Source organism: Adiantum capillus-veneris, chromosome 8 (assembly GCF_014529385.1).
Source record: "Adiantum capillus-veneris isolate H3 chromosome 8, ASM1452938v2, whole genome shotgun sequence".
NCBI lineage: Eukaryota > Viridiplantae > Streptophyta > Polypodiopsida > Polypodiales > Pteridaceae > Adiantum > Adiantum capillus-veneris.
Window position 1 is genome coordinate 107,952,166 of NC_140938.1, and position 27,455 is coordinate 107,979,620.

Here is a 27,455-nt window from a genome sequence, read left to right on the forward strand (position 1 = left end):
AGCTGATCCATACTCTCAGGGGACAGCTTGAGGGACTACAGGGCAGCTCCGACCGCATGCGGGAGCGCCGCGAGGCTTTCCTTCGACTCTGGCGCCCTGGGCCTTTCTACACCATGGTCCAGGGGGTGCTCAGATGGCACTACTGTCCACCTGTGTGGCTCTTCCCTCCTCCCATCTCTTGATTTAGCCCCATTGTATATATGCTGTTTTTTCATTGGGAGAGTCTCCCCATCATGCTTGTTGTAGCCCTCTCTAGCGGAGGTGGATGTAGCCCTATGGGCAGTTTTCATTAACTAATAGAAGGATCTTTTTCTCGGAAAAAAAAAAATTGTCAAGCCGGATCATTTAGCGAGATTGTTCATTGCACAGATTTTCAAACTACATAGTATGCCTGAGACAATGGTCTCAAACAGAGGTCCCCGATTCACGAGTTTGTTTTGGAGGGCTATTTGAGAGAACATTGGCACACGGTTGCAATTCTCGTCATCTTTCCACCTGCAGACAGATGGGCAATCTCAGATTGCAAATTCAGTTGTACTAGATTCATTGCAGTCTTACATTTCTAATCAGAAGATTCAATGGGAAAAAATTTTGCCCTTGGTGGAATTTGCCTACAATAACACGATCAACTCTTTGACGGGGAAGGCGCCATTTGAGATCATTGAAGGTGCTCCGAAGGTTCCACCCTTCCTAAGCATTAAGGATAAGATTTTTCAAGCTGAAAGACTTGAACACTGCTTTTGCCAAGGTCCGGAAGGCTTTAGCAAAATCTCAGAAACGACACAAGAAGGTAGTAGATCGACACCGTCCCGATTTGAAATTAAAGAAAGACAATTGGGTGCTCTTACGTTTTGAAAAGGCATGCCTAAGAAAGAAAAAGGGAAAGGAGCGCCTTTTTCCAAAGCTTAGCATGAGGTATTATGGACCTTTCCACTTAAAAGAAAAGATAAATGAGGTCTCCTTTAGACTCAAGCTGCCCGATACTTGGAAGATTCACAATGCCTTTCATGTGAGTCTATTGAAGCCTTTTAAAGGCAATGTGCTCGATGATGGGGAGCCAGATGAGCAACCGGAAGTGGAGGAAAGCGAGGAAATACTCGTTCCAGAACAGATTTTGGCACACAAGGACAGAAAGATAAAAGGTAAAGTGATTAGGCGGTTCTTGGTTAAATTTAAGAACTACCTGCATTGGATGCCAAGTGGATGGAGGAGGAGGACCTAGCAGATACTCCTCAGATTTTGGAACTTTACCTTGAAGCATTCGGTTTAGCATAGTCTACTTCGATAGAACCCCGACTTCATCAAGTGTGAATCTAGAGCAACGGGTTTGCACAAGAGGGGATTCACTCCGCTCCTTTGTCACCGGATTACCCCGATTTTGAATAGAGTCACTTATGTCCCCTTTGGATTTCAGGGATACTAAAGGGCTGAGTAGTATTTTGTTGTATGACTTTATAACAGAAATTCCCAAAAATGAAATGGATTGATTTGTACTTGACTTGTTTGAGTGCAGGAACTGAAAGACGAAATGACTACACCATTTCGGTCTCATAAATATCTATAGAATAAGGATTAGTTAATCGGGCATCTGTGAGGTCCGGAATGCACCAAGATGCGATTATGCTGATTGGTCATGGTCTGAGATTTGGGATGAATTTGTCCGTGATTTGTCCTATGATGTACTGTGATGTACTGTGATGTCCGATGATGTGACTGTCGTCTTGTACAAGTGCTAGATGTGACGTGTCTAGTGCGTCGGTACGAACAATCAGTGTCCACTAAGACAGTTTATGGCCTCTATCTGCTTTGCAGGCGTATTCTTTCAAGAGGGGGGTATGTTACAAATTGGTGACGTGGCAGGTCCCCGGACACACACTACTGACGTGGCAGGTCCCCGCAGAACGCGCCGACAAGCTGACGTGGCAATGCCGTACGGATCTCAACAAATTCCGCTGACTGTACGAACGATCACAAAACTCGCTGACATGCTGACGTGGCACTGTACGAAATTCTGTGATTTACACTAACAGTGTACAAGATTTATGTTGGCTGTTTTAGCAACTGTTGGAAGACCAGTTGCTTTTGGGAACTTTGCTTTTGAGTTTAAACTGAGTTTGGCGCTCTGCTTTTGGGCATCCCTTGTAAGAATAAATAAGTCCTTTGGGACTTACTACTCAGAGCATCTGGAGGCAAAGTCTGAGAGTGAGTACCCGCGGACTCTCTTGTACTTTGCACACAGATTAATATACAAACAAATACCGAAAGGGGCGCCAATACTTTGGCCGAGGTAAGCATAAAGGCTGGATCTGTGCCTGAGCCCTCGTAAAAAAGATGGGGGCCGGGCATCGGCATCAACCATGAGACAGATCCCCAAGTAAGAAATCCATGCTGAACACCTACTCTGCTAAGTAGAAAGCAAACTGCAAGCCACACTACATGGGAAGCTGAGCATGACCAAAGACAGTGTGCAGATGACTCAGGGAGTCGTAAAGGACAGCGAGTACATAACGGATCATGACCCGTAGTAGCTAGGCAAGTCCCAACTGGAAGTCCCACATGCGCAATCATCCACATGAAAAAAGAAATACGATGAGCCGCATGTAAATCCCAGATGGCGGACCAAAACTGTTGCAGATAGGCATGAGAGAGACCTGAATGTAACCAGAAACACATACGAGTGGGCTGCTCTGGCTACTGTCTCATCAATGCTAACCGTCCAATCCTGAAAGTGTACTCAAAGAAGGATACAGGTGCACATGTAGGGTTAGAGTGAGGCCAATGTCACTCTCCTGGGTCCCAATATAGCTGAGATAGGGCACGACTCTCCCACACCCAAAGCCTCCAAAGTGCAGCATCAACTGAAGCGAAACGAGGGTCAACACAACGACGCTTCCCGCGGGAGCCAACTACTCTGATTGCCTCCCATCGAGCTCCGGGAAGGATAGGATGTGGAAAGGTGGCATCATATGTCAATCTAGCATGAATCCCCTTAGACTGGGCAGTATCAACTGTGAACAGCATGGTGTCTAAACAAACTAATAAGAGAGTGCTCTGAGCAAAGAGGCCTTCCCAGCTGCAATGGGGAGGCATCTGAACCGTGCCTCTCATGACTGCATCCCACTGTGAAGGAAGGGCGGTGTCAATCTCAAGCAATCTGTCTGCCACCCCACGACCAATGTCATAATGCTCTACCACAAAATCAGCATCTAGCATCCGTGTCTCATGAAACAACCGCATAGAGGCAGCAGGGCCAACGTAACAGGCAGCCCAATCAATGTGAGTCCGCTCTCCAAGCTGACGGGGTGGATCAACCGAAGAATCAAGAACTACAACATTTTAAATGAGAGGCTGGCGCTCAATCTCCTCACCACATGAGGGAGGTGAGCGTATGATAGCCCGTCGCATGGAAACCCAAATCTGAAGGAGTGATCGGATAAAGGGGGAGAGGGAGGTGGTGGACAAGGGGGCATCAGTAAAGAGAAAACGATACCCTGTCTGCCAAGTATGACCATCTCTAGTGCCGAGTCGTGGAGTGACTGTGCAAAGAGCGGCCTGAAGAAGCATCTTCCAAGCTTCTTGTCCGGGAAAAAGACCCCGAACAATAAGCTTGGTAAGAAGGGCGCGGCTCTGTAACTCTGGATCAATAATGCCAAGGCCTCCCTCTGACCTAGGACGAATGATCGTGGGCCAGCGGACTCGAGCACGGGTATCAATAGTCCTGTCTGTGCCACTCCATAAAAAGTTCCGCACTAGGCAGCGGAGCGGAGCTATCACACCAGAATGTAACATCCAGCAAGAAGCCATATACCATACTATAGCCAGAATGACCTGGTTGGCGACCAATGCACGACCAGCCAACGAAAGATGGCGTGAAGACCAATGGCATAGCTTCCTGTGAATAGACTGTAGCACGGGTGCAAACTGCTGCTGTGAGGTAACATGTAATCCAACCTGAAAGCCCAGATATCTGCATGTCTCACCCGGTCGCAGCCATGTGAAACCATCAGCTACCCCCTAAGTAGGTATGTCATCACTGCCGACCAGTAACCCATAGGATTTATGCCAATTAATGCGTGCACCACTGGCAATGCAAAAAACCTCTAGGGCCTCCCGCATGGCATCAAGAGCAGCTAGCAAATAGCGTAACATGAGCATAGTATCATCAGCAAACTCCTGATCGATAAGGTCTGGAGCTGTAGGTACTGGCATGGTCAAGCCACAAAATGCATGACTCTGAGCACAAAGAAAGTCGGACATAGTCTCTCCTACAAACAGATACAGATATGCTGCTAGAGGACATCCTTTACGGACAGATCGAGAAAGCTCGGCTAGCACTTGAGTCATCCCGACACCTAGCGCTACAAGGGGACACAGCATGTTGGTATGGACAAATGACATCATGGTTTCAGCCACACGGCTTCAACATGGATAGACTGCTTCCATTCCAGTACTCCTTGGATGCACCCTCCCTTTCTCTCACACGGATGGAGACCACTAGACTTATACGTCAGATACGACAAGTACATGGATACAGCCGCTACAGCATCTCCTCCAACTAACAGAGGATGGATATGTGATCACATCAGCCTATATGGACACTCATTTATCCTATGGGATACGATGTGCTATTGGTCAGATGCACACATCATTGCATCAGCTAGAGACTGAGAATGGCAGATTTAGGAGAGTACTAACAGAAGCCAGAGAGAGATTTGTCGCAGTCCAGTATACTACGAGATACGAGGCCTCTTTCACTGTCTATTCAAAGAAGACGTTGGACCGTTGACTAGAGTCATGAGATATCAAGATCAAAGATGCCTTAGGTTGTTTTTGTTAGATTACACCACTCTGCTGCTTCACAGGTCTAGGGCATACATGTGCGGCTAGTATGTCTCCGAGCTGGCCACCCATAGCCTAGGTTGCTCCTGGTCCGGCCACCTGAGTTTGGGGCCGGCCGGGCCGTCACTTTTGTCCGGGCGCCCACATATATTTCCATATATCATTTTTCTGTTGGGTCATGGGGATTTTTATCGGTCCTTGCCCTACTTCCCCTTGGGCACCTGTTTATGGAGCCAGACCCACTTCCACATCTCACAGAGATCACACATCTGATTGTATTGGGTCTTTTGCTCATGGTAGTCATGGGGGGCTGATCGCCTCCTCTTCACCATCTCTGGCGTTTGTGTCTTCTCTCTCTCTCTCTCTCTCTCTCTCTCTCTCTCTCTCTCTCTCTCTCTCTCTCTCTCTCTCTCTCTCTCTCTCTCTCTCTCTCTTCTGCACAGGCGCTCTCACATGGTATCAGCAGCTTCAAGCTCTGCCTGTTCTGAGGCACTACATCACATCAGGTTCTTCTCCCAAGGGCTAGATCAGCCAGCGTTTTTGCAAATTGGAGCCAAATCTGCCAACGTTTTTGCATCAGCTAGGCAAGCGAAGGAACGAGAGAATTTCTGTCGCGGAGGACCTCACCTCAATCTGCATTTTTTGCAAGAAACATCAGATCTGCTGATTTCCTTGCTAGCGCTACCATTTCTGGACATCTTTGTTGTGGAAAACCCATCCAGATCCATTTGCGTTTTTTACCTTCGTCTGCGTTTTTGGGTTTTCAACCCATTTTCGGCGGTTTTATTGGTCACTTTGTGTCGTTGACACCTTCCAGAAGTTGCTGGGCACCTAGGGTACCCATCAAGCCTTTGTTTTTTCAGCAAACAGAAGGTTTTTGGTGCCAAAAAGTGCAGCAAAAGTGGAAAGCAAATTGACCTGCGTTTTTGTAGCAGGAGGGCAGCGCTCATCGTCTGAACCCCGGATCTCGCCACCACCTACCCGGCTTTACATCTGGTGCATTGCCGGCAAGTATTATCTCCATCTTCATCAGATTTCAGCCATTATCCCTTGCTGTTTTCTCTGTTTTCAGCCCATCTGGGGCAGTGATAGTGATTCACCACCCTTCCCTACACCCTCTGCACCGGTCCAGACGCTACCGGGAGTGTACGAGCACGCTGAAAATCGTTGGACAGCAGCGTTTTCATCACCTTGCAGTTGCGTTTTTTGGTGGACAGCAGACACACGGCTTGTGTTTTTTTAAAGAGGATGAAGTTACCTCTTGCCAGGACACCATCCGATGGTGGTCCATGTAGTCTCTCAGTGACTGCTGCAGTACACGGTACCTTCGACATCAGCTTGATCATCTACGGGCGTACGATCCTTGGGATATCCTTCATTCCGGCCATCATTCGACGGTTGCGCACTCCAGCGGGGGTGGTGACTTGTGGTTTGCTATGGACACACCTATGCACTCATCAGAGGAGTTCACACAAGATATGGCCATGCTCATGGCATATGGGATTCCGACATTCCCAGAGAGGACACCACCATCTTGGGTGGACAGACACTTACCACTTGACGTCAACACGTCATATCACTTGCTTACCCAGGAGCATCTACATGGAATTAGGGAGAGGATCGTGGATCTCTTCTTGGGCAGGCTCATTGCTTGGATCTACAGACTGGAGTGGGACTTCAGTTCTTAAGACTCTCTTGGAAAGTTTACCCACAAGATGCGGGGGATCAGGCATCCCGCAACTACATTCTGAGTCACCCGGAGCTTGGCTTGGATGGTAGTGCAGTTGCTCTTCTACACTCCTGATCGTTTGGATTGCTACCTTCAGAGTTGCTTACACTCACCCTCCGTAACCTTACAAAACACACTTAATCCCCCAACCTGGGCAGTCAGCCACTCCCAGCTCATTCACATTGAGAGCCACACCGAGTTACGGTTTGGTATCGTTGTTGGCACGGATTCTGTTTTGATTGACACCGGAGGATTGGAGGCAAGAGATACAGGCAAGACGACGCAGACATCTTAGCCTGGCCTTTCCTCTTCTCACAGGATCTTCACAACACAGATTGCTCAGTCTAGCTTCCCTACTTCTACAAGATGATTACGGTGCTGACAACTTGGTTTGACCACACCTCTTCTCAGAGGTCCTTCACAGCGCAAACTGTTGAGTCTGGCTTTCCCCTCATCTTGGATTACCCTACCTACTGACAAGACACCATCCGGTGGTGGTCCGCGCGGTCTCTCGGTGATTGCTGCACCTTACTATAGCTTCTACAGTGCAGACTGCTTAGTCTGGCTTTCCTTGATTCGGAGGACGTTTACGGTGCAGATTGCTACATCTGGCCTTGCTAGAGTTTTACACAGCTTAGCCACCTGGCCACACTGGGTTGTAGGTTCATGCATTGACAGGCTTCCGGTCATTCGCATGATGGTTCTTAGGCTTCTCCATTTTCTCCAGACAGTTTGACTACAGACACCACAGATCCTATTGGGTAGGACACTTGCAGGTCTATTGGCACTTCTTTACGACAAGGAGTTGTTTTCACACTCAGTTCGGGACCTTCACGCAGTATCTTCACACTGCATTAGCGGAGTACAACAGTTTGCTACTGCACTTTACCAGGGAGATCTCTCGACGGTTCGAACACCCCAAAATACTGCTACACTCATGGAGTATTGTCCTTCAGTGGACATCGCAGCAGACATCTTCATCATTTGCCTCACATCTTTGGCTTCACGCGGTTTGTTCACCATCAGGTGCTGAGAGGGGGTGTTAGATTTACACCACTCTGCTGCTTCACAGGTCTAGGGCATACATGTACGGCTAGTATGTCTCCGGGCTGGCCACCCATAGCCTAGGTTTCTCTTGGTCCGGCCGCCCAAGTTTGGGGCCGGCCGCCCACTTTTGTCCGGGCTCCCACATATATTTCCATATATCATTTTTCTGTTGGGTCATGGGGATTTTTATCAAGCCTTGCCCTACCTCCCCTTGGGCACCTATTTATGGAGCCAAGGGGGTACCCACTTCCACATCTCACAGAAATCACACATCTGATTGTATTGGATCTTCTGCTCATGGTAGTCATGGGGTGCTGATCGCCCCCTCTTCACCATCTCTGGCGTTTGTGTCTACTCTCTCTCTCTCTCTCTCTCTCTCTCTCTCTCTCTCTCTCTCTCTCTCTCTCTCACACGCGCGCACTCTCACAGTTTTTGCTAGAGTTGTGCAGACACAGGGAAAGTCTCTTGAGGAGACCACGTAGCGGGAGACATTCACAGAGGGAGATCACTGACTTCTTTAGAGCAGGGACTCAACAGCCGGACGAGCATGCTTCGCAGCACACTTTACAGCCCACTTCTAGCAGAGGTATATTAGTGGACAGGGCCACTGAGCTCGAGAGAGCTAGACACCCACATCTACGGGGGCGACCACGACATCGACGGAGGCTCCAACAGAGAATCAGGACTAATCTAGCACGACATGGGAGATGCCCAGTACGATTATATACAGAGGCGGACATTGATGAAGCTCTTTAGCGACCGATGCAATACTCTCTCGGACAACGCCCGATGGCGGGCATCCTCGGGCATGGATGATGATGAGATGATGATTTTCAATCTAACTTTTTAGTCTTTTAATCTTTTAGTTTTAGTCTTTCACTTTACTTCATTTTATTTTTGTACCCAGACATTGGATTAGATCCACAAGGATTGTATCATTTTGGTCTCATAGGTCATTTTGGCCTTTTGAAGACGTTTAATATAACATTTCATTTCATTTCATTTCTCTCACTCACATCCACCAAGAGAGAGAGAGCTAACCCTCCTTGGAGAATAGGGAAAAGAAAAGCGAATAGAGAGTTCATACCAATGACCGAATATGGGCCAGAAGCTGGGTCCCCCCTCCCCCCCGGAGTATCTTTATGAACGGGGAAGAAAGAACACAAGCACATGAACCTGAAGGTGGGGCTTGACACCCACAGTCCGTTTTGAATCTTGATCTTGATGTAGCTTAGGAGAATCCTCTCCTTGATTGGATCTGGGCATGGCTTTCGACTTCCTATCTAATCCCTCTCTGCAATTTTTTTATTTATTTTTGGGCGAAATAACAAGGGCTTGGTACCCTTTTTGTATTACGTAATCAAATCACAGGCCCGAAGGCATTACATCAGTCTATAGGCACACAGAATAGCGGATCTGATAGTTAAAAAACCCAAGATAGCCATTTATTTTTCATTCTTGTATTGATCCTTAGGTTTTAACCCTTTGTCTTTCATGTTTATCTCGAGGGGGGGTTTCACTTCAGTTGTAACTTGTAATTTGGCTTCAACCATACTTCTAACTGGTATGTGGCCTATTATGTACAAGCCCCGTCCTTTTTTTAAATTTGAGAGAGAGAGAGAGAGAGAGAGAGAGAGAGAGAGAGAGAGAGAGAGAGGTCATTCGCACCTTACAAAGTAAAGATTGCAAACAGTAGTCCCCGCATAGAAATCAAATGATCCTGATTTCAAACTGTTGAATGCTGCCACGATCGATGTTACAGACCCTTCTAACTTAGTGGAGCAAACACACTTCAAGCTCTCGGCCTTCACAAGGGAAACAGTTCCATCGCCACCACCTGCTAACAAATCGCCAGTGGGAGTCACAGCACAATGTAAGATCCCCATCTCAATCTTCACTTTTGGGCCATTATGACGAAAGACTTTCGGTCCAAGACTAACCTATAAAATGAACCACCATGGACCTTTAGTAAGAAATAAAACCCAGAAATTTCAAATAGGGATTTAAATAGAACAAGTTACTGCCATCAGAAATATGTATTTTGAACACCCTAAGGGTGAGGACAACTTCCAAAAGTAAGGCCATCCTTACTGCTAGTAACTCAGAGTGGAAACATCGTGTACATTTAGAACTTGCTTTTCATTGATGAACCTAAGTAATACAATGAAAAAAAAGACTTATGCATCAAGCTGACAGCATATGTTACCCTACTATTCAAGTGAAAATGTGTACCATCCAGCAACCTGTGAAGTCACATAAAGCAATAACACAAAATAACAAACAATTTGAGGGCGTCATGAATTTGTGTATTGTCTATGCGGGCTGCACTGTAATACATATCTCACAATAAGGAACTTAAAACGTACATGATTGTGGTTCGTACCAAATGCCTACAAACATTTTGTCAAGCACTAAGTGCAAGCAATATCACCAGTCAATATTAAGACATCGTGGAAAAATGGAGCATTAAAAACAAGCATATGAAGGTGAAATGTGATTTTAAATTCTGAGTGCTGAAAAAACAGAGCTTTAGAGTTCTTATCAACCTAGCCCCGAGATTTGGCGTCTTAAAAATGTTGGGAAGGGGCAGACACGGCCATTTACATTTATCTAATTTTATTCCTTTGATTGAATTGATTTGATTGAGAGTAGTCCAAACAATTGGCAAGTGGCAATGAATCTTGCATTGCAAGAAACATTCTTTCATTCTCAAAGACAAATTTTTCCAGCTGCGAATTCAGTCCAAAGTCGAAACTGTTAGCTCATTCCGCTTGCTTTGTACTCTTTTGCAACAAAAGCGGGTTGTACTCTGTACTACAGTGTACGTGAAAATCCTATAGGTCCCTCTTATGGCCTGGCCAGATTAGGAAAGAAGTTCCACCAATCCATATGTTACATAGCCGAGGCCTACCCCCTATATATATTGACCCATTCCTACTAGACATCCTGCAGTGATTTTCAAACAATTATCAATGTTTATCTCCATGAATTGAACACCTGAATGTACCACTGCTGTGCAGTTCTAGAAAAGCTAACAATGCATCCCACAAAATTTCCAGGGTACATCAGAAGGGTTTCAGCATTCAATACACCTTTCAAATACACCAAGTTGAAATAGTATTGCTTGAAGGAGAAATACTACTCTTGAAAGTAGAAATTGAGGACACTCGTCCTGAATAGACCTCGGAACAATATCAACAGAACCATGAGATTGTCACGTAAAGTCACGTAAAGGTCACAAACTGCCCCTCTTGAAAGAAGAGCAATCGTTTGCAACTATATCTACAAAACTCAATCAAGTCAAGTCAAAAATATCCGAGGGTCATTCCGGGATCATTCCCGAGGGTCATTCAGTTTTCTCATTCCATATCGGAGCTCTTGATATTTTGGCGTAGCAACATTAGCCATCACACCCAGACCGCACTGATCTTTAAAGGGGCACTAAAGTCGCATAACGAGGCAATCTCACCCAATTTTGAAATATTCAGTGGTTGGCACATCACAATGCAACACAGATTATTACAAATGCAAGTATTGGACATAAAAACATAAAGTTGTTGATGAACACTCCTCCCAAACAAAGGTCCCAGGCCATGAGAAATTCAAAGACTCCCCCATTACTCTCCGGATAACCAAAGTCCCGAGCCATGAGATTTAGAGGCCTTCTGCAACCAAACGCTCCCCATACCGCAGCCGCGTCACTTGAGGTTCCAAGTAGAACTAAACGCATTTGTGAGGGGGAGGAGGAGGGGGAGGGATCAAAGGCAATCTATTGATGTTCCTGTGTTAATTAGTTACACCTATGCGAACCAAAATCACAAGAAACTATACTCAATATATAAGATACCAATATACAGGGGGAGGGGGAGGGACCAAAGGAAATCTATTGATGTTCCTGTGTTACTTAGTTACACCTATGCGAACCAAAATCACGTGAAACTATACTCAATATATGAGATACCAATATACAGGGGCAGGGGGAGGGGGAGGGAGCAAAGGCAATCTATTGATGTTCCTATGTTACTTAGTTACACCTATGCGAACCAAAATCCAAGTGGTATACCAATATATTGAGTTATACCAATACGACCATCATAAATGATATTGCTCAGAAGCCCCTGATTGTAGATAAAAAGATTTAATGAACCAATCAATGCACATATGTGGAAGACTGGACCAGATAAGACCACAAGGGCAAATTCTCCCCCATAGTTTCCCCAGATAATTATAAGAAAATTCTTTACCACAGGTTCCCAGCTTTAAGTGTGTCTAAAATAAAGAGTGACATTGAACAAACCTGCATTATGTCTCCTGATAAAGTGCCAGCATATACGAACTCATCATTGCCATCAATAACCTGAATACACAACAAAATAGCAATGTGCCAAAAAATATTACCATTGCTGCATTCTGAACTTGAAAACTATTCCATACAAATTAACAAAAAATTTCATAAACTTGTGTGAGAGAGAGATTACCAAGGATAGCATTGTCCGCCTCAATTTGCCAAAGTTGGCCTCCGTAGGTCTAAGTAAGCGCATTGCTACATCAAATTCCCAAATGACTATTTTCATGCCCCCTGCTGTAACAAGCTTGTCCTCTGTGGTGTTAAAGAATTTGACTGTTTGAGCATAGTCCACAGGGACAGGACTTCCACAAACTGCTTTTCCTGTTCTCACATTCCAAACAACTAGCTTGCCATCATCCTGCCCGCCCACTGAGGCAAGGTAATTTGCATCACATGAAAAGCTTAATGCCTCCACTTTCACCTAGAAGCATTATGACGAGGCCAGTTGGCAATGCTACATTAAAGAATAAGGCATACATGGAACAACCCTCTGAGATCCATTCAGGATTAAGGTCAATTGTTGTTATCATAAAACTTGCCTTGTGAAGTGACATCCGGTGAATAAGCTTTCGTGCTTCAACATCCCATATAATGATATCTGCTGTAAAACCCATGTAGTTTACCTGCCAGGAGAGATCTTAGATCAATCAAGACGTGGATAAATACTTAAAGGAGTGACTCCCTTTGAAAAATCAAACCTGCCCAGTAGCCAGATATTGACCATCTTTTGATAGGCAAAGGCATGAAACCCTGTTAGTATGGCCTTCTAAAAATTCTTGAGATCTATTATCTCCCTGTAGAAACACAAATATAAAAATTTCAACTCTCTCTCTCTCTCTCTCTCTCTCTCTCTCTCTCTCTCTCTCTCTCTCTCTCTCTGCTGCTGCTGCGCGCGCTGCTGCCTGCATTGCCCCCCCCCCCCCCCCCCCCCCCCCACAGCCAGAAAATCAGAGTGACGGGGGAAAAAAAAGGAAAATTTTCAGTTTTCAGTTGGAGATTTTTTGAAAGAAAGTGCAACAACCTCCAGGTTTACAAAAGGCAAAACAATTTTGACAAAAACTCTGCAGAAAATCAGAAAAGCAAACATCAAGAATGTATGATTGATTTGGGGAAACCCTATGTATACACTATGCGGGACAGGGATGTATGCGTGATGTGGACATAGTGGGTTGACTTGGCAGAAGTGCAGATTGTATTATTTTTTGATGGAGGTCATGATTGCTTCGCCGGTGTGTAAGCCCCATCCGAAGGCAACCTTTGTGCTTACAAACAAGCGGATTACACAAATGGAGAGGGAGATGAAAGATTGGAAAGCAGATATGGAGGGATGGTGGAAAGAGAAGGCCAACCTTCTTCAAATGTTTCTCAACGAAGGTGCGCAGTGGAAGAAAGAGAAAGAGGACCTGCACGCAAAGCTACAAGCACTTAAGGCGGAATCCAAAGCACTTAAAGAAGAGGTCTCAGCTCTCAAGCGAGAACTTGCGGATAGAGCGAGCAGTGGACTAGAGGAGGGGAAATTCCAGCCTTCGGTAGTAGAGGAAATCAAGGTCATCAAAGAGCAGGTACGGATGATCAAAGAGGAGGAGAAACAAAAGATGGTAAAGACGTCTTCGTGGATGGATGTGATCACGAAGACGCAAAAGAAGGCGGATGAGGCCGAGAAGTGGATAGAAGTCGCTAAGAAAGGCAAAGGGAAAGAAACCACATCTGTCCCCACTCCTACAATCATCAACATGACTCTAGAGGAAGAACAGCGAAGGAAAACTAGAGCTTTGCATATAAGAGTAACCGGTCTAAAAGACCGAGATGATGTGGAAGGGGAAGTTGCAGAACTTCTCCGCATGATGGGTAGTGAGGCTACTCATACAAAGGCATGGAGGGTGGGGAAGAAGACACAAGGGAATGGGGAGACTTCAAAAGGGAGAGCTTTAATCATCCCTTTCCCATCCATGGAGGCAAAGAAGGACTTCTTGAAGAAGCGTCCTACACTAAAGAAAACGGGCATATTCCTTGGAGATGACCTCACTCTCACACAGCTTGCGCATATGAGAGAGGTAATGCCAGAGATTCAAGCGGCAAGGGAGAAGGGAAAGACGGCCTTCTACAGAGATGGCCGGGTTGTGATTGTAGAGAGGCACTCCACATGACGGTGCGAGACCCATGGGACCACACTCAAAGTTGCCACGTGGAATTGTAATGGATCTATGCGACTTGATGTGGGTGCTTTTGAGGATAGTTTCAGGGGAAGAGACATCGTCTTCTACTCTAAGACACATCAGGCCCCTGGGCAGTCTATGCCTCACATTAGTGGATATAGATGGGAGACTGCCTATAGACAAGAGACACGATCAGAGCACAGAGGGCGCGGATCACGAGGAGTGGCAGTGTTATTCAGGGAGGAGTTGCATCCATTGATACATATAGCCCGCAGAGATGAGCAAGCTAGGTACATGTGGGTGAGACTGAGAGCAGAGACAGACAAATATCTTTACATTGCTATTTGCTACTTTTCCCCCGAGCACGTCAGTGTATGCACCACCCAGAGGACAGCCCCCTTTCTCTATTTTGGATGATGACATATGGGAGTTCTCTAGAGATGGTGACATCATCATTCTAGGGGATTTCAATGCTAGGACTGCCCATCATCAGACAGTATTTTATGATACTTCAGAGGAGATGCTGAGAGAGCTGGATGCCGCAGAGACAGGCCTATCCAGACTATCACAAGATGGAGAACACACTGAGTATGGAAGACACTTGATAGACATGGGGACTGCACATGGATTGGCCATCTTGAATGGCCTACAGAGATTTCCCGCTTCAGGGGGTTTTACATGCTTTCCACACAGACATGGAGCTAGCACATTGGATTATGTCATGGCACAGCCGAGCCTCATCTCTAGTATCTAGGATCTCACGGTTGGACCCAGACCTGTTGGTGTGGCAGTGGATCATGCTCTTGTGTCAATGACCATCTCTTTTCAGTTTAGTGTAGCACACAGGCTACAGACATCAGCCCCTACTCGCTACACCTTCACGCGGGAGACAGACTCTGTATACATAGATGGGATCTACAGACGCCTATGCACAGAGGAGCCAGGGCGACCTCTGGAGGAGCTTACTACTATATTGACACAGACACAACATGATGCAGCAGCAAAGGCATACCCACATACCCAGCCTGAGCAGAGACGCCGTTCGGGGAGCATGCCCCAGAACAGTTGGTATGATGAGGAATGCCGGGACACTAGAGCTAGACTCCAGAGGGAGGTGCTTTTGGGGGACATCACTCACAAACAGTCACAGATTGACTTCCGACGCCTAGTGCGGCGGAAGAAGAGGGCATTTTTGGCTCTGCTAGAGCAGGATCTATATCAACTATTCTTGAGTCAGGAGTCACGTGAGGCATGGCGGCTCTTTCAAGAGCACTCTCCCCCCCCCCCCCCGCCATCACTTCTACAGAGGACTGGGGCCAGTACGCATAATCTCTGTACACAGTTCCTGAGCAGCCCCCCCTTCCCGACCCTCCCGATCCATGCCCACACACATGTGCTTTTTTCACCGCGGAGATTGTGAGGAAGGCCATTGACAGGATGAGGATTGGGAGAGCATACGATCATGATGGTTTAGTGGCTGAGCATTTCACGCATGCCAGAGATCTACTAGCAGAGCTTCTAGCAGTGATGTTTAACCGTGCCATGTGTGAGGGCTTGCCTGATACTTGGAGCCTATATACTATTGTACCTATCTTCAAGTCGGGAGACGCTATGGAGCCTGGGAATTATCGCACTATCATGATTGGACACACATAGGCACGGTTGTACGCATCTATTCTTGAGCAGCTGAGTAGATGGGCAGAGAGGGAGGGGATACGCGCAGCCGGGCAGGCAGGGTTCAGGAGGGGTTTTTCTACTCTTGACCATATCTTGACACTCAAAGCCATCATTGAGGAGGGTAGATCGCGTGGGAGACGGATCTATTGTAGCTTTGTGGATTTCCGCAAAGCATTTGACACAATGCCTAGAGCTAGATTGATGGGCAGATTACAGCAGATGGGAGTACCCACAGAGCTCATTTGGGGGGTCATGGCATATAGAGGTCAGTAGTGGGGCAGGTACACACCTCAGAGGGTCTATCCACACCAATTCACTCCACTATTGGGGTGAAGCAGGGCTGCCCGCTCTCTCCTACTCTGTTTGGTATGTATGTGGATGAGGTTTCTGACTACATTGAGAGAGATGGTGATAGAGGTGCACAGCTTGCAGGGACATGGATTCCATTATTGTTATATGCTGATGATATTGTGTTGATCTCCGACTCTCCGGAGGGGATGCAATGTCACTTGGATGCTTTGAATAGGTTTGCCCAGGAAAGTGGTTTGTCCGTCAACCTTGGTAAACCAAGGACATGGTATTTAATACCACCCCACAGTGGATCAGGAGGTCAGCCCCAGCATTCACATACGGCCAGGAGACTGTGGAGTATACATATCATAGTTACAGGGGACGGGGGGGATGGGCCCTAGGGCCGGGGGACGGCCGTAACCGGCCGGGAACGGAAGGGAACGCCGAGGGACGGACGCAAATCGGGCCGGACGGGCGGGTCGCAGGGGGGACGGACTGGGGACGGCCGGGGACGGACCGGAACGGCAAGGGTCGGACGGGGTCGGCCGGAAACGGCTGCAATCCATTCAAAAATTTGACAGTTTATGACCGTTTTTAACGGATTTGTGCAGCCCCAACTGCCACATTTTGGGAGCCTTGGCCCTTGGGAGGCTATAAAAGGCTCCCTTGGGCCTCTTAATACTCATAGTCTCAATGCTCATTCCATTTTCCTCAAGCTCAAGGCTCAAGCTACTCAATCATCAATGCTTTCCTCTCTACTCAATGCTCATTGCTCAAGCTTGAAGCATGACCATTGACTACTCTACACTCTAGTCTCCACTCTCAAGTCTCTCCCTCTTCTACCCACTTTGAAGTTTGAACTTTGAAGCTCTCCTCTCCCTCTTCTACCCACTTTGAAGCTCTCCTCTACTCTCTCCACACAAGCTCTCCTCTAACTCCTCTAACTTCTAAGCTCTACTCTCTCGAGTCTCTCCACCATCATGTCATCTCAAGCCGCTTCTTCTCGAAGGAGGCCCGCCATGCAAACGTGGTCGTGGTGGGATGAAGTCGACTTTAGCTCGCGTGGCAAAGGTGGCGGTGCAAGACCATGGACGTGCAAGCTATGTCCATACAAGAGAACGGGTGGTTCAAACAAAGTGCGAGCCCATCTTCTTCATGAACCCGGTCACGAGGTGAAGTTTTGCCCTCATGTAGCTCCCGAGAAGAGGTTGGATCTTCTTGAGAAGCTCACGGTGTATGAGGTTGCGGAAGCGGCCAAGAGGGGCCGTTTTGTTGCCGTTGATCCCCCTGCCACGGCGACACCGCGAGAGCAAAGGGAAGCCAACCTTGACGACATCTCTCGAACCTTCAAGAGCCATGCATCTACACCATCCTCTTCCGTTCCGCATCGCCAAACCACTCTCAATAAAAATTGGAATCCTAAATTGAAGGAAGAGGTGGATAGGTCGGTTGCCTGATTCTTCTTCCACGACCACATCGCCTTCCATGCTTCGCGGTGAGTTTCCCTTGGCATATGCACATTGCAATCTTCCATTTTGTATTCATAATGGGTTATAACTTCTGGACTCTCGACTCTCCATACTAACACAACATGCTCTATTTTGTGTGGATAGGTCTCCATACTTTCGAACCATGGTTACGAAAATAGGGGAATATGGCTCCTCTTATGTGCCACCTTCATCGGAGAGGCTTCGCACCACCCTCCTTGACAAAGAGAAGCTTGCCGTGGAGCAAGCGGACAAAGGAATTGTGGGAGACCAATGGCGTCTCTCTTCTTGTAGATGGATGGAGCGACACCCGCAAGCGGTCCATCCACGGGGTGGTGGCCTACTCTCGGGAGGAGATGTACTTTTTGGAGTCACATGATGCATCCGATAGTGGCAAGGCCGCCAAGATGCTTGCTGCGGAGTGGACAAGCACCATAGAGATCACCGGCCTGGAGAATGTCCTTTGTATGGTTGCAGATGGAGAGGCGTCAAATAGGGCAGCCGGAGCTATCATTGAGGGCATGTATCCCAGCATCCATGTCACATTTTGCATGGCGCATTGCCTCAATAACCTCCTCAAGGACACAGGGAACTTGTCATGGATTTCACCCACCATTGGTGACGCCTCTCGAATTGTCTCCTTTGTGCTCAACCATCAAAAAGTGCGCCATGAATTCTCAAAGAGGAGCCACTTGTCCTTGCTCAAATATTCAGAGACAAGATTTGCATTTAATTGGCTTATGCTAGGCCGCTTGTCTACATGTGGCGAAGCCTTAAGGGGCCTCTTTCTCAGTGATGAGTTCCAGGCCATGCCGGAGTCTACATCAGCAGTAGGATTGAAATGCCGAGAATGGGCCGACACCGCCGCTTGGTGGGACGAGGTGAAGACTCTTGACGCCATGGTCAAGCCTATTCTACACCTACTTCGAGTGGTGGATGGCTTGCAGCCATGCATTGGCAAAGTCTACGAAGCCATGGATCGGATGATAGAGGCACTTGAGAAGCTTGTGCCTGACCCTGTTCAGTATGCGGAGATTTATGGCTTGTGTGAGTCGAGGTGGAATGGATACTACTCTCCACTTCATGCGGCAGCTTATGTGCTTGACCCTGAGTTTCAAGGAAGGCGTCAAGAGACCGACAAGGAGGTGAGCAAAGGATGGTTGCTTGCATTGGAGCGCCTTGAGCCTAGCAGTGACATTAGGCGCAAGATTAGAGACGAGCTACTCAACTACAGGCAAAAGAAGGGCTCCTATGGATGTGTAGATGCACAGCTTGATCGCAACAAGATTGGCTGGGTTTTGTGGTGGGAGGACTATGGAGGAGATGGCCCACATTTGCAGCGCTTGGCTGTTCGTGTCCTTAGCCAAGCATGTACCACTAGTTGCTTGGAGCAACTATGGAGTGTGTACAGCCACATTGCCTCTAAGAAAAGGAATCGCCTTGGGGTTCAGAGGGCCAATGATTTGGTGTTTGTGAGCGCTAACTTGCGCATGCTTGCCAAGAGCGTCACACACAAGGCAGATCCTTTCACTGACTGGGAGATGGCACAAGAGAATCCATCTATGGCCGATACTCTTTTGGAGGAGCTAGAGGAGGATTTCGAGCCTCAATGCGAGCCTCCCGAGCCCTCATACGTCGCTGACGACCTCGACTACGACGACGATGTGGAGATTCAACAGGCGAGCACTTCTTGAGTTTGATGATCATTGATCACTCGACTCTCGAGTCTAGACTCTTGAGTCTACGACTCTACCTACTACATAGCCCTTTGTACTTTTTGTTATCCTTGAGGCCTCAGGCTTGTCTTAAGTCCTTTAGGCTTTTTGACTCTTGAGCCCTTGTGGCATGCACTTCTCATTTTGTATCCATCGATCATCGATGTTTTATTAGCACATTTCAGCCTATATGACTCGTGTTCTTTGGTCTATTTAGTGTAAATTTATGGTCAAAGTGATGCTCTATGTGTGTGGCATGTGTGTAGGTCAAAAAATGCCAAAAAAACACTTTTTTTTTTTTGCCGTTCCGACCCCCGTCCCCGTTTCCTGACTTTTGCCGTCCCGACCCCGTTCCCGACCCCGACCCACCATCCCATGTAACTATGATACAGATGCGTACACTTACCTCGGAGTGGTTTTTAGTGGGCCAGCATTCTCATTGAGGAGGGCAGCAGAGACTACACTGACCAGAGCCCATGCAGCATTGGGTAGATTGGAAAGGATGTGTTCACAGGTTCAGTTTCAGGAGCCTCGGACGAAGCTCTGGCTCTTTGACACTCTGGTGGCTTCTGCATTGCTTTATGGAGCTGAGATTTGGGGACCTTCATTGGATCATCACAGGAGGACAGGCCGCAGTGATGGATGGGGGGACATGGAGAAGCCTCTGGTCTCTATGATCTCGCGGTTCATTAGAGCCCAGGTCTCAGTACCACGTGCTATTGTTCAAGCAGAGCTAGCGGCTCCCCCACTAGTGGTTGAGGCGCTCGCCAGATCTGTCTCCTTCATACACCACATGTGGGAACTTCCCAGAGATAGATATTCCCGCCTTGCACTTGAGTCCTCTCGACAGTTAGCCATGCAGGGAGATACAGCATGCTGGTATGGGGAGATGACATCATGGTTTCAGGCGCATGGGTTCAACATAGACAGATTGCCTCCCTTCTGATACTCACTGGATGCACCCTCTCTGACTCTTACACAGTCCGAGATCACCAAGCTCATCTGCCAAGACTTGACTCAGCTAAACACCAGGAGGACATGGATACAGCCAGCACAGGAGCTGGGCACGAAGATGGCTTTCTACAGAGAGCATCTCCTCCAGCTTACGGTTGATGGTTTTGTGACGAGGCCCAGATACATGGACACCCACTTGTCTCATTGGGTACGATGTGCTATCGGCCAAATACGCACATCTTCACACCAGCTGCGGATCGAGACTGGGAGATACAGCGGAGTACCAGTAAAGGCCAGGACATGCCCCCTCTGTGACATCGAGCCTGAGACAGAGTTGCACTACACATGCCCCTACCCCGTGTACTACGAGATACGAGGCCGCTTCCATTGCTTGTTCAGAGAAGGCTTTGGACCATTCTCCAGAGTCATGCAGTACGAGGATCAGAGATGCTTGGGTTTGTTTTTGCTCGAGCTACGCAGACACAGAGAGAGCTTGATGAGAGGAGAGGCTAGCCAGTCTCAGAGACAGATCACAGATTTCTTTAGAGCTGCCATCACTGGACACCCGGAGGAGTTACTACCACAGCAGAGCTCGTCGTCTCACACCAGAGGCACATTGATCGACCGAGCGACTGAGATGGGGAGATCCAGACGCCCACGACTGCGGAGGAATACAGCATCGGCAGAGGCTGCATGAGAGGATTCGGATCACTTTGGCTCGACATGCACGACGCCCGGTCAGACTACTCACCATGGAGGAGATTGATGAGATCCGCCAGCGACCGATGCTGGATCTCTTGTGATCTAGCTATCCCAGCTAGCTGCTTAGTTCACACCTAGTAGTTTAGGATTCCATAGTATTTTATTGTGACATTTGTCATTTCATTTTTGTCATCTTGTTACTCTGACTTTGTATCAGATCCACCACATTGTAACTTTCTGGTCTCATAGGTCACTTTGGCCTTTTGAAGACGTGAATATAACATTTCATTTCATTTCATTCTCTCGCTCTCTCTCTCTCTCTCTCTCTCTCTCTCTCTCTCTCTCTCTCTCTCTCTCTCTCTCTCTCTCTCTCTCTCTCTCTCTTCAACAGACCCTATGTAGCTTGGTAATTATCGCACTATCATGATTGGACACACATTGGCACGGTTGTACGCATCCATTCTTGAACAGCAGCTGAGTAGCTGGGCAGAGAGAGAGGGCATACCCGCAGCCCCCGCAGCCGGGCAAACAAGGTTCAGTAGAGCCTAGAGTTTTCTCTACTCTTGACCACATTCTAACACTCAGAGCCATTACTGAGGAGGGTAGATCACATGGGAGACGGATCTATTGTAGCTTTGTGGATGGCTCAATATCCTCCTCTGAAGGGAGAACACCCAGACCATGGATAACTGTCATAACTCTCCAACAATCTCTATATACAGACTAGAAATAGCACATATACTGCTAGCCATGGATAACTGTCATAACTCTCCTTTGTACTTGTGCTGAAGAGAACATACCCACAACTAAATTGTGCAATCAATATCCAATACACAACATAACTCCAATAGTCAAACGGAGAGTAAAGGATCGGCTCGGGGAACTAGCCCGTAAAGAACACTGGGGCTGATTTGTAACATGCCAGAGAAGCTGGACGAAAAACTGCAAGGGAAGAACCTGCTATACTAGCCAGCCGTGGCCAAATCTGCACACCTGAAGAAGGGCTGCCCCCAAGGTTGGAGCTCTCCAAAGGGATGTATGGAAGAAGCATCCAAATGTTGCTGACTGCGGGAGTAGGAACTAGATGTCCCCACTAACTGCCGACACTATGTGCAAACCTGTCATCCAAAGGATCTCGACAAATCTGTTGTCGATCATCAAGAAAAACTGCCCATTAAGGGTTGTAAACCTGTCCCAAAACTGGTGTAGACTAGCTGACAAGGATCGTAAATTGTCCCACAACTGATACTGACAAGCTCACAAGAAGGCTAGGAAGTGACCAAATCTGTAGAGCCATACTACTACTTGGGAAAGGAGAAAACATGGAGAAAGGAAGGGTCCATAGTACATATTCCAACATAACCTCCTCGTACTGTTGTCATTGTTGGCTAAGGGTCTGGCACCACATGCTCCACCGGATAACTAAAGCAATCCAGCACTGCGATACATCCTGGAGTCTCCATCGGGTTCCTCTTGGTGAAGAGAGGTCGGGGTAATCAAGGGTAAAGGCGGGGAAGTCGTAGACAAAGATCCAAGGCCTCCACATACTGGCTTGCCCTTCTGCATCATAGTGATGGTTCGGTTCTGAACCTGGAGAGTCGCATTATTCTTGTCGTGCCGGGGGATGCCCAAGAGAACGTCACAATTGCCCAACTTCATAATGTGGAAATCAGCTTTTCCATGATAATCTTGTATAGTCATTGGAAGAGCACCAATGAGCGGTACCACTTTCTGAGTTTGCCCCGTGGCTAGCTCAGCTTCAATTTCTGCACCCTCTGCATCATAATCAAAGTGCATTTGCTTCAAGAATTCTGGATGGATGAAGTTCTTTGTAGCTCCGAGGTCAAAGAAAATAAGGCCTTTCAAGCCGTTGACTTGGCCATATGCTCGACACAATTCATTTGTACTTTCAAGGCGTATGCCAAGATATGAGGGACTAGTCCAATAGCGGGTCTAGCCCTCTTAGCCAGAGGTGACCCTGGGAATCTATCTGTCGTGGCAGCAGCTCGCTCAGGAAATGTATCGAACGTATGCCCTGTTTGGACACATTCGAAGCATCGACCTTCTTGTAACAAGGTGTCTTGTTGAAACGTACGAGGAGAGAGGATCTCCCGGCTACATGGACCGCCTACAGATACACGTCGGACGAACCACCCGACCATAGCCACCTTCCGACATGCCATGTCAGGGAAGAAAAGAATAAGAAAAAGAAGAAGTGATTTCCTTACCCTTCTATTAAGTATATGATTGTATGAGTTTGCTCCTTGTAAAAGCCAAACCCAAATACTTTTAGTCCTTGAGTCTTGGACATTGCTATAAAAAAACAAAAGATTAGATTGTTGAGATAGTTTCAATTTGGTAGGACTTTCGCTTCCCACGCTGCTTGTCAAAGTTTGAAACCTATCATATGCTTTCGTGTGTGCACTTTTGCAGATGGCTATTAGTTTGGAAAGTTGGGCGGGCATGCATGGTGGCCCGTCTTGACATTCTCTCACAGCCGACTTTTGCTTTTTGCAATGGCAAATAAGATGCGCCAACTCAACGCAGGCTTCACTTGCCTGCCCCAGTGTGACATGGGCCTAAACAAATAAGATGGTGGTGATGTATAAGAGAAAACCAATATAATTAAAAGGTTTCTTATGATGTGGTATATAGTATATACCTTGTTGGAAGGCAATCTCAAGTGTCAAGTTCCTTTTTTAGACAGCCCTTGTATGTGGCAAGACATGAAAGGGACGCACCATTAGGAGTGTACTTGATGGTAGCTTTAGAAACAAGTCACAATTGGACAAAAGATCAATGGTATACAGGTGTCTCATGCAGTGGCATGTAAGGACAATAATGAATGCATGCATATTTAAATAGTAGCATGATAGCATCCGTGAGGCTCAAGGCCAAAACTTTTCAAGGTGAAGACGTGACATTTCATATTCCGCATCGTGTCCTAAATTGTTGCTACTTAAGTCATGGTATTTTGCCTCATCATCGTGTGGAAGATCCGGTACAAAAACTTTATCTCCTATCCATTTGCAATCAATTATCTCTTTTGTTTCAATCATTTTAGATATATCTTTTGTTTTTTGGATAGCAGTCACCATCAAAAAGGGAATTATGTCATAATCATCCTTGTTGAAAAATATAATATTGGTTACATCGTTTACACAGACATCAAGAATCGCCAATACTTCCTCCCATCCAAAGGGTATAAACAAATCCTCTGGAAATGGTTCCTTCATTTAGTAATTATCCTCTACTGAGCGCTCTAGGATGCAATCCTCCTTCCTTATACTTCCGTATTTTGATAGGGCCGCACATCCAATTATGAGCATCCTTTTCTAACCAAGCAGGCAACTGTGCTTCATCATCTATAGTGCCGGCCACATTGGCCGTGTTCATACTACGTCCGCCCGGACACTAGACGCCCATCCCGACGGCATCTGGGCTAGATCCCCTCTCCTGTGAGCGGGACATAACATACTTCCCCCCTTAAGAACCATTGATGTCCTCATCAATGAAGTGGGAATACTGAGCCTTCAAAGCTCTAACAGGTTCCCAAGTAGCAAACCTTTCAGATTGACCCTTCCATTTACAGAAGGAATATACTCAGTTTGCATGTCTTGCCATACATTTTCCTCGATAGGCACAACAACGTCAGCTTCGCCCAATTTCACTTTAAGGCAGCTCACATGAAACACCAGATGTACACTAACATCCGAAGGAAGAGCCAATTTGTAGGCAACTTGGCCAATCTTCTTTGTGATCAAGAACGGACCACAATATCTAGCTAAAAGCTTATAATGCTTTCCTGTTCGCATAGTCTTGGAATCCTTGGGTATCTTCAGATAGACCCATTGTCCCACATCTAGAGTCCTTGGAGACCTCTTTTGATTAGCATAAGTAGTGACTCGGTCACGAGCCGTTCTTATACTATCCTTAGCCAATTCGAGCATTTCCTGCATGTCATACAGGAAATCACGAGCTTGGCGTTCCTTGACTTTCTCTAAGCCAATAGTAATTGGGGATTTAGGCTAAAATCCATATATCAGCATGAATGGGCTAAATCCAGTAGCAGCATGCTCGCTACTATTATAGGCAAACTCTAATTGTGGAAGATACCTTTCCCAATCAGACTGCCTATGAGAGACATAGGCTCTCAACATGTCCTCTAACATCTCATTCATCCTCTCAGTTTGTCCATCGGACTCAAGATGGTCAGAAGATGACATACTCAACTTTGTCTGAAGGTGAGCAAAGACATCTCGCCAAAATCGGCCAGTAAACTTAGTATCACGATCACTGACGATATCTTCTGGGAGACCACACAGCTTATAAAGCTCATCGACAAATAAAACCGCCAACTCATGGCTTTTTACTGTCGACTTCGTTGGTATAAACTTCGCCATTTTTGTGAGTCTATCGACCACAACCCAAATAGCGTCATTGCCCCGACTAGTATTTGGCAAACCAACGATGAAGTCCATGGAAATACTCTGTCACTTGGCATCTGGGATTTCCAATGGATGTAGCAGGCCAGCTTTCCTGAGGCGCTCTGCCTTATTGACCTGACACTGAGCGCATCTTTTCACATAGCTCTCTATGTAAGAGCGCATTCTTGGCCAATAGAAATATCGCTTGACCAAAGCCAAAGTTCTCTGGATGCCTGGGTGCCCAGCGCTAGGAACATCATGGCATTCGCACAAAATCCTTTGTCGAATCTCATCGATTTCCGGCACACAGACTTTACCATTTCGGAACAATAGTCCACCTCTAATGGAATATTGTTGCTGTCTCGTCTCTCCAGCACGACTCACTTGGGTCTCCGGACCACCCAAGCCTATATGCGAGTCATGCCCCACCTCGATCTCGTTCCATATCTTACCGAAATGGCCATCGGAACAACATAGCCCTCGGAGAGAGAGAGAGAGAGAGAGAGAGAGAAATCCGTCGAGATTTCAGCCATAGACAAGGCATTAACATGAGGAATCCTGCTGAGTGCATCGGCAACTCGATTGCTGGATCCTTTTCTATAACGGATCTCAAAGTCAAACTCTTACATAAGCTCAACCCATCTAGCCTTCCGGCCTCTGAGATCACCCTAATCACAGATATAGTGCAAAGAGTGATGATCTGTCCATGCAACAAACGTAGAGCCATACAAGTAGTACCGCCATTTCTTCATGGCGTGGATTACGGCGTAGAGCTCCTTCTCATACGTCGGATAGCGCATCTCAGCGTCAGAAAGCTTCTTACTTTCAAACGCAACAGGACGTCCATCCTGATATAATGCCGCACCAATAGCATAATCACTAGCATCCGTTTCAACCACAAACGGTTTGCTAGGATTCACAATGTGTAATATTGGCGCAGTAGTCACCAAGTGCTTTAGTGTCCGAAAGCTCTCGTCGAGACGCTCATTCCAGACAACAGGGGGATTACCTTTACGATGAGGACCCGAAGTCTTCGGCCCTTTCACCCCTCCTTTTAAAAGTTGCGTAAGCAGAGCGGGAACTTTAGAGTAATCCTTGATAAACTTGAGAAAGAATCCAGTAAAGCCTAAAAAGGACTTTACTTGGCGTACATTCTTCAAAATGGGCCAATTTCGCACTTTATCCAACTTTTCAGGGTCGACGCGAATTCCATCGCGAGTAATGATGTGACCCAAGTACAGAAGCTCTTTCTTAAAGAATTCACACTTAGAAGCCTTAGCGTAAAGCTTCTCAGTTCTCAATACTTCGAGAACAGTGCGTATAAATTCACACTTAGAAGCCTTAGCGTAAAGCTTCTCAGTTCTCAGTACTTCGAGAACAGTGCTTTAGTGTCCGAAAGCTCTCGTCGAGACGCTCATTCCAGACAACAGGGGGATTACCTTTACGATGAGGACCGAAAGTCTTCGGCCCTTTCACCCCTCCTTTTAAAAGTTGCGTAAGCGGAGCAGTAACTTTAGAGTAATCCTTGATAAACTTGAGAAAGAATCCAGTAAAGCCTAAAAAGGACTTTACTTGGCGTACATTCTTCAGAATGGGCCAATTTCGCACTTTATCCAACTTTTCAAGGTCGACGCGAATTCCATCGCGAGTAATGATATGACCCAAGTACAGAAGCTCTTTCTTAAAGAATTCACACTTAGAAGCCTTAGCGTAAAGCTTCTCAATTCTCAGTACTTCGAGAACAGTGCGTATATGCACTAGGTGCTCAGGCAAACTTCGACTGTAGATCAAGATATCATCGAGAAATACAACAACGAAGTTGCCTAAAAATGGTCTCAGCAGGTCATTCATCATCTGCTGGAACGTAGCTGGAGCATTGGTCAAACCAAAAGGCAAGACCAAAAACTCGTAGTGACCATAACGCATATGGAAGCCTGTCTTAGGAATATCTTCCACTTTGATCCGTATCTGATGATAGCCTGATCGCAGGTCTATCTTCGTAAAATACAACGCTCCATGGAGCCGATCTATCAGATCATCCATGCACAGGAGCGGATACTTGTTCTTGACAGTGAGCTTATTC

The 27,455-nt window shown here is 46.9% G+C and overlaps 1 protein-coding gene across 1 annotated transcript in view; it reads right to left on the reverse strand.

Annotated features, from left to right (window-relative positions):
* Positions 1-9,273: 9,273 nt before the first annotated feature.
* Positions 9,274-27,455, reverse strand: part of LOC147452732 (cilia- and flagella-associated protein 52-like) — a 50,509-nt gene continuing 32,327 nt past the window's right edge. The window contains exons 2-6 of the mRNA XM_086519006.1: positions 12,662-12,757; positions 12,503-12,586; positions 12,094-12,384; positions 11,913-11,972; positions 9,274-9,555 (exon numbers count right to left, since the gene is read on the reverse strand). Of these exons, the coding sequence (XP_086375132.1) occupies positions 9,274-9,555; positions 11,913-11,972; positions 12,094-12,384; positions 12,503-12,586; positions 12,662-12,757 (813 nt within the window). The remainder of the gene's footprint in view (positions 9,556-11,912; positions 11,973-12,093; positions 12,385-12,502; positions 12,587-12,661; positions 12,758-27,455) is intronic.